This window comes from Austrofundulus limnaeus, unplaced genomic scaffold (genome assembly GCF_001266775.1).
Source record: "Austrofundulus limnaeus strain Quisiro unplaced genomic scaffold, Austrofundulus_limnaeus-1.0 Scaffold85, whole genome shotgun sequence".
Taxonomy (NCBI): Eukaryota; Metazoa; Chordata; class Actinopteri; order Cyprinodontiformes; family Rivulidae; genus Austrofundulus; species Austrofundulus limnaeus.
Genome location: NW_013952487.1, coordinates 1,480,631 through 1,488,806, shown reverse-complemented (window position 1 = coordinate 1,488,806; position 8,176 = coordinate 1,480,631). Strand labels below are relative to the sequence as shown.

Genomic DNA, 8,176 nt, shown 5'->3' with positions numbered 1-8,176 from the left:
ATACATACATATAAAACCGCCGATCAACCACTTGAGCGTGTGTCGATTGTTTGAGAAGGGCTTCTCTGCAGACTCAAAGTAGGCGTTTCTCAAGTGTAAACACTAACTGGCTAGTTGTATTTGCTCTGTTTTTGGAAAAGGTTGGTTCTTCTCTTTTATTTTCCTTTCACTTTAACTAATTTCACAATAATTTTAGCAGCCAAAACAGATTTTTTATATATATAAAATTGCAATGTATCATTAGAAACAAACATTCAGTTCTCCCCAGTTCTCAATATCTCAAAAGAAATAAAAAAAGAAAAACAATCACTTCCGACTGATGTTGCTCTTATTTTGAAATGTAACCGGGAGTTTTTTGTTAAGCGAAGTGGAAATAATGAACAAAGACGTGTCCAACTTTGGCGGCGTCTTTATATAAACATATAATAAAGTCGGGCTAACATAATGTGCCGGCTGTTATTATTTCCAAGTCCTCTGATGACCTCGGTAACAACAACAAATTAAACAGCATTTTCTTTATTTGGAGCCCAAACAGTGTTTTACAATTCAACACAGCTAATCCTTTATGATCAGATATGTCCAAATGTTGTGTTTTCTGTCTATTAAGTCAAACCATCTTGTAAATGTTGGAAGTAAACATGATAAAAACAGCTGAAGAGCTTCAGGTTTCTTGTCTTTTTCTTGTAGATTTACATCTTTTACGGTACAAGATCCAACGCTGAGTTTGTCATCCACAACGGCTTCTTCTTCCAAGACAACATCCACGACCGAGTGAAGATCAAGCTGGGTGTCAGTAAGAGCGAACGTCTGTACGCCATGAAGGCTGAGGTTCTGGGTCGAGCCGGCATCCCAGCGTGAGTTCCTGACCTGCCTGTGTTTCCTTTAAATATGGTTTTTATTTCTTTATACAAACATCCCTCCCCTTCTGTTTCCTCTGCTCCATCTCTGTCCTCCTCTGTAAGCTCACACACAAACCTTTAATGTGGGTCAGTAGAAGCTTCAGGCTCTCCACTAACTTCATGCACCTTTTATAAAGCTGCACTTTTGTCTTCTAACACAATATTTCATCCAATTAGACCCCACTCTGGCATAACTGAAGCATATAACATAAATGTTGCAGCACTTTTTCTTTTACCTCCTACCCCACCAAGTACAAAAAATTAGTCATCCGCCCCAACACTTTCATCATCAAGAAGCTTAATCATTTTATCATTAGCCCTTTAATTTTATGCAGCATTCTCTGCTCGGCATTTTTAATCAGAACCCTTTAATCTCTTATTGATGACGGTTTAAATCTCTACAGTGGAAATTAAGTGAAACAATTCCCGTTGTTGCCGCAGCACTCAATTAAATTGTTAGATTTAAATGAGATTAAATTGTAGATCATTTTTCAAATTCCCAATCAGACCTCGCTGACGTGTCGAGTGTCTGTTATCGTCCCCCTCTTCCTGCGACATGCACGTCTCTCTTTTGTGGAAAACTTTTGAACACAAAGTTCAGCAAGTTGAAGAGGAGCGCAGGTCTGGACTGAGGGATAATTTAATGGGAAAAATGAGAGGCTGCTGTGAAATCCCACCATCATGCTGCTGACTGGCTCATGGATCACTTCAATGAAACAAGAGACAATCTGTCAGTTACTCCTAGATTATATCCCACGTCTCATGTTCAAGTKTTCAGCTTTATAGTCTAGAGCAGGGGATAAATATGTTATTGCTGTTATTTCTGTCACAATTTTTGTTATTGCTATAAAATTGTTCACATTTTTACAATTTTTTAAACACATTTTAAATATCTGTGCTATTTAAAATACATTCAACACATTTTCTTTTTATCACCTTCATCACAATTATTATAATGCTTTGTGGCATTTATAAAATGTTGAAGTAAATGTTTAGCAAATAATGTCTAATGTTAGAAATAGTGAACTTAAAGGGATCCATGATTTGTTGTAACATTAGACTTTATTTGATAAAAAATTATTTTAACTGTAAAATAAAGACTGTAAAAATACTGTAGGATGTTCAGTTTTGTAAATTTTTAAAAACATGTTTTAACACGGACGGAGCCATTTTATTTACTGTACACACAAAGCATTCTGGGTAAATGATGACATGGATAGGTCCTCGGTGTGAGAGCAAGCTATATCCACCCTGAAGGTTAACCTTGGACAATATCTGATGATCGACTCTTTTAAATGAAACCAGAGAGCGTTGACAGAGAGGAGAAGGTAGAAATGACTCAGCCTGYAACTGAAAATATGGATGGAGGACAACAGAGCTGCTTCATGGAAGAACCTCAGCTTAGCTTGTTAGCATTAGCGCTGACACTATATTGCCTTATATGTATTAGCTCAGCGCTAGCCCGACAAAATAACTAAAATGAGGCCCTCCATCCATATTTTCAGTTCCAGGCTGAGTCATTTCTACCTTCTCCTCTCTGTCAACGCTCTCTGATTTCATTTAAGAGTCGATCATCAGATATTGTCCAAGATTAACCTTCAGGGTGGATATAGCTCGCTAGCAGCCTCACACCAAGGACCTATCTTATTTACCCAGAATGCTTTGTGTTTAAATAAAATGGCTCAGTCCATATTATACATTTTTAAAAATTTAGTTTAAAAATTATAAAACCTGAACATTCTACAGTATTTTTAGTCTTTATTTTACAATTAGAATAAATATTTATCAAATAAAGTCTAATTTTACAAGTAATCATGGATCCCTTTAAAGGTTCAGTGTGGATCAGTTGGTGACATCTAGTGGTCAGTCCTGGTAAAATCCCCTGCTGTCAGCATCAAACTACATGTGTTTCAGTAAATCATGTCAAGAGAAAAAAGTAACTTTGATTTCACATTAAAACTTTTATTCCTCAAAGTAGTTTCCTGTAGAAAAAGCTGTGTCTTGTTTTCTCCTCTCTGTGTTCTCTCTTTTGATCCTCCTTTATAACAAAATACCTCCACAGAAACGTTGTTCTGGCTCCTGGAATGGGACTGATYGTTGGTCTGTTTTACTTTCAGGTCCTGTGTTTTTACTCTGCACTGTAATGAATCTCCAATTTCAGCCCAGATGCTGGCCTTCCTGAGAGTCTTCTGCATGACGGAGGGTAAGAAACACACAAACACACCATGAAATACCAGCTGCTGGACATCACCCATCCCCAAGCTGCAAACATGCTCACAACCAACAAAGCATACGTTTTATTTATTTATTTATTTATTTATTTTACATTTGGAGCATCGCCGTATGACTGCTTCCTCCACGAGAGATGAAGTCGATGTGGAGCAAGAGCAGTCACTGGGGACGAACGAGGCCCGTCCGTTCGGAGCTGGTTAATTGATCAAGGCAGGCCACCAGATGTGTGGAAGGAGCAATCCGCKGTGGGGTTTGCAATATTCATCTACATGTATGCATAAAGACACCGATGTCATAAATCCCCCGTCACACGAGGCCACATCCTCCTCCATCTCAGGACTCACTTTCTGGACCCCRTGTGATTTATTATTCAGATTTCTGCTGCATGTTTTTTTTTCTTCTTTTAAGCCCCATTGCCTTTGGATCTGAGCTTGAGGGTATGGTTTGTAGCTTGTGTGTAAGTGTGTCAACATTTCTTAACAGATGTGACATGATGGAAAAGTGTGCTCACACAACTGGGGCACCGCACCTCTCCTCTTTCATCTTCCAGTGTTTGCTTTTCTAAAGTTCAGGTCCGGAGTTTAGAGCAGCAGCAGGGTGAGGTTAGGTCCTGAAMCGGTTTATTACATCTTTGAGAGTTGAATTAAGAATCGGATCACACATGAAGATGACTGGGCTTAAAACCATCTGTTCTACATGAATCCTGAAGAATATCTGCAGTCACAGCTCCAACAAAACCCGTGCACATGAAAATAGATTTTRAAAGAACAAGACATTTTAAAGCTTTGTCAATATAGCAGACATTTTATTTAGCTATAATTTCTCCAGTGTGCCTCTGATGAAATGTAAGCTATTTAAGTAAAGTAAGTAAAGTTTTATTTATATAGCACATTTCATAGAAATAAATTCACAAGGTGCTGTACATTCAGGGAAGCGGGGAGGCGGCAGTTAAGAAACACCCATTCAAGAAGACWTACAAGACAAACATGGGGGAACAGGTGAAACCGGTCATGCAGCAAACACAGTTGCACTACCTTTAACAACAGCTTGAAATACACAAAAGGAAAATTGAGTTTGGGGGGGCTTAGGTCAGATAACACATAAAGGGGAGGTGAAATGAGGCGGGTTCAGAGGAGTAGGTGATGTTGAGGGAGGGGGTTCCGTGCTAGGCCCAACCCTGGGCCCATCCAGAGTCACATGATGTTATCGTCTCTACTCAGTTCGCTAGAGTTCAGAGATTTTCCTCCTCCTYAGCCAATTGAGTTCCAAGGCCGGGTTCAACACGGGGAATGAGRTTGTGAGCGAATCCAGCTCTTAATTGACATTCCATTCTGGGGAGGTTAAGATAAGCGTAGCCCTCAAGGCCATGCCGCTGGGAGCCAGATAGATAATCCAATTGTTTTGGAACAAAGCAGCCTTGAATTTCCTGCTGCTTTTGACGTGTCTTTACTGCAAACTCTGAGGTGGCAAAAAAAATCAGCCAAATTTGGGGTCATTCCTCACCTCTCACYRTTTGAAGCTCACCCAGATGTAGTCCATACATGCCGAAGGGTCGCTCCTGAGCTGTGATCCTCGTCAGAATCACATCCAGTTTGCAATTTTTTCCCCCAGCTGAGAGTCTGTGTGCTACCAACCTGGCAGAATTCTTCCAAGTACGAGCAACAGCTCTTCAAAGGCCCGATCCACTGTCAGGGTCGCTTTCACTTTTTGATAAATCTGGAGCCKYCCTCCACCGATCAGCAGGAATCCAGTTATCGTAATCCAAATAAATAATGACCTTCCATGTCTTCGATGGAAAGTGGTGCTGGCATATCAGATTCCAGCCCCAGGAATCAGACAAATCCAGCAGCAACCATTCCACCCAGACAGCCACGTTCCCCTCGTTCCAAGTGTGGGGAAAACCCAATAAATACCATGGCTAAATTAAATTTAACTGTAAATTGAGGAGATTCTAACGTTTGTCCTAATTTCAGAGGAACTCAAGGACTATCTCCTGGTCGATCGTGCCATCAACAAGATCTTCACTCTGGGTAACAGTGAGTTTCCTGTCAGTTGGGAAAATGAGATAAAGTTGTGGACTTTCCTTGAGAATCGAGCCACTCTGCTGCTCAACACCTACAAGACCACATCAGAGGTGAGTTTGCTGGAGGTTATCTTGATGTTTGGGGTGCGTTTATGTTTGAGGGGTTTAGTTAAATTAAAATAAGCCCTGGTGTGAAGTGATGTAATGTTTTTAAACATTCAAAGAAAGCTCAACATTTCAACATTAAGTAATTAAGATTCAGTGGAAATACATTAAAGGACAATCTGCAAGTGAAAGCACATTCTTAAAGAGCTTGTGACATCATTTTTTTTCTAATAAATATGAATGCATTTTTGGGATGATATCTTTGATAACATATTTCAAAATAAATTTCACACCACTGAGGTGAACAGCTGTTGAGAWAGTTGCATGTGAAGAAACAGGAAGTGATGTCAAAGAGGATTGTCTGCATAAAAGAGCATTGCTACAACAGCTAACAACACAATGTAGAGAAGAATCTGATGTTTCTTTAGATTATTTTGAGTCTCTTTCAGAGAGGAAGTCAGTTCAAATAATATTGTTTCAGTAAACAAAGACCAGAGTTTTTTTTCTTAGAGTTTCCCTTTGAGGTCACTTCCTGTTTCACTTTGACTGAGCCAAATTCAAAAGAAAATGTAACAAAATGGATAAAATCATGTGTGTTATGCCAAGTTTCAAGTTCCTTTTGACTTTTTGTGTTTGAAGGATAAGCACATCACAGGATCTTTAAATTCTGCCRTTTTATTGATCAAAGTATTCACACCTGATAGTCCGGTACACTCGGTTCGATTGAGAAGGTTGAGTCATTGTTCTGTTTTAAACTCTACTTTAGACGGTTAATTAATTAATAATGTTTTACTATTATCGTTACTTCCTCTTTTAAGTTGTCCCACACAATGAGTCAATCCGACCAATCACAGTTAGGGCCAACTCGGCCCACAGGACAACATGTACTGCATCTAAAATGTGAATTCAACTTAAATACTGTAATTTATTTGACAGCTTTCCGTTTCTTCCAGGAGGATCGGTCTTTGTTGGAGAAACCGGATCTGTCTCTCCACTCCCGCCTGGCCATCCAGCTCCGCCTGGCAGAGAAGCAGATCCTGGAGAAGACATCAGCCATCGGTCGGGCCAAGCGTCTGCTCTTCCAGGAGAAGCTGGAGGAAGGAGCCGCGTTGCCTCGGTTCGAGGAAAGCGACATCGCTCTRCTGGAAAACAACGACTCGGACGCAAAGCTTCCCATCATCTTACGGAAGCTGGAGGAGGTGGAGGAAGGTCAGGGGGTCCAGGTGGGGGAGCATCTCCTCCTGAACGGGGAGAAGTTGACCTGTGAGACGGGCACGGAGACGAACGGAGACACGGAGACGGAGGAGACTCGGAAAAGAGATGTTTGTTCATCTGGAGGTCCAGAGCAGAAAGACCAAACGGAAACGGCTGACCTAAGTGCCAATCGAACTGAAGAGCATCCCAAAGAAAGCARTGAATAAATCTCTTCTGCCACAGCTCGCGCTATTTATTTATTTTTGTGTCTCTTAAATGACTCAGAAATATAGAAGCTGAAAAAAAAGAACTGTATGTTTATCCAGCGTGGCTTTCTTTAGATGTCTGCTGCTGAACGCTTTGATTAAAATTAGCTTTGGGTTAAATTGTAAAGATAGATAAACGAGGCTGGGTGAGGTTTCAGCAGAGAGTTCTCTAAAGACAGAAAGAAAAAGTTACTACRTGTTTTGTTTTACAAAGCTCAAACCTCCTTTGTTTTGTGACTCGGTTGGTTTACGGCAGCGCTTTGTCTCCACATGGTTTGTTTTTGAGTTGACAATCATATTTTCTGGCTCCTTGTGGATTGTGCTGCTGTGCAACAATCATCACTGCCCTCCCTTAAAACATTTCAGAAGCACGGCCCTTTTTGTTTGAGTTGATGCCGGCGGTTCAGGGAGACAGACTGAGATGAAAGATGTATTTTTGCTTAATTATAGTTTAAAGATGTTTCTGTGAATGTATCTTGTGTGTAAAGCTTCAGTGATTACCTTAAAGCAGGAAGGATCACTGGTGATAAAGCCATATTCAGCACTGAGCACTCAGTGATAGAAGAATGTTGTGCCATTTTTATTTGAATTTTTTTCCTAGTTGGAAGCTCCTTTTTTTTCTTGAATTATTGTCAAYGTGATACTTGGAAAAAATAAGAAAACTGCTGTTTTTCTCTGCCTGGGCGGTGTTAATTCTTGGACTGGCCCCAGCAAATTTCTCTGACTGAAAACACGACAGGTGGTCCAATCTGGAGAAAATTAAACAGTTTTAGCTCGAAATGTTCAAAAATCGACAGTTTGAACTGAATAAGGGTTTTATCAGGACTGTTAGAATGTGGTGCGTTGATGTTTTCCATTAAAAAAATCTGACTTTATAAAACATCCCAGGATGTCATATTTTCTCAACCATAGTTTTTTTTTTATATTTTGTCTTTTTGTTTTGCACAATTTCAGCATTTTCACTTTGATTTATATGCTGCACAGAGGAAAGAGAAATGTTTGAACTTGAACCAAAGCCAATGAGAAATTCTTGGTCCTTTTTTTATATAATGAAGAATTTTCATAATCTTGAAGAAGTTTGACTAAAACAAATTCTTTAAACTACTGATGGGAGTTTTTGGAGTTTCTCCAGCCTGAGGGGAAGCATCAGYCACAGAACTGTAGAGATGTTCATTGATTGGTGCAAACTTTACCTTTTAGGAATAAAACATTAGACTTTAAACTTCAAACCCACAGAAATGTAGTGGCTGCATTTATAATCAGATTAATAAAACTGCAGGTGTTCCACACTGTGATGTTTAAAAAAAAACCATGATCACATGAGAACTCTGGGAAGGTTTGCWTTTTATGTCCATGAAAATCCCAGTTTTCTTTTATCAATCTGAAAAATCATGCGTGTGTGTATATATTTGTAAAAGCCCTGTCACACTAGAGCAGTGTTTCCCAAAGTTGGGGTC

The 8,176-nt window shown here is 39.7% G+C and overlaps 1 protein-coding gene across 1 annotated transcript in view; it reads left to right on the top strand.

Annotated features, from left to right (window-relative positions):
* The window catches only part of setd3 (SET domain containing 3, actin histidine methyltransferase), a gene marked incomplete in the record, with an annotated part of 23,571 nt that extends 15,970 nt beyond the window's left edge, over positions 1–7,601 (top strand). The window contains 4 exon segments of the mRNA XM_014011866.1: positions 688–854; positions 3,017–3,102; positions 5,105–5,265; positions 6,213–7,601. Coding sequence (XP_013867320.1) covers positions 688–854; positions 3,017–3,102; positions 5,105–5,265; positions 6,213–6,680 — 882 coding nt within the window.
* Positions 7,602–8,176: the final 575 nt, after the last annotated feature.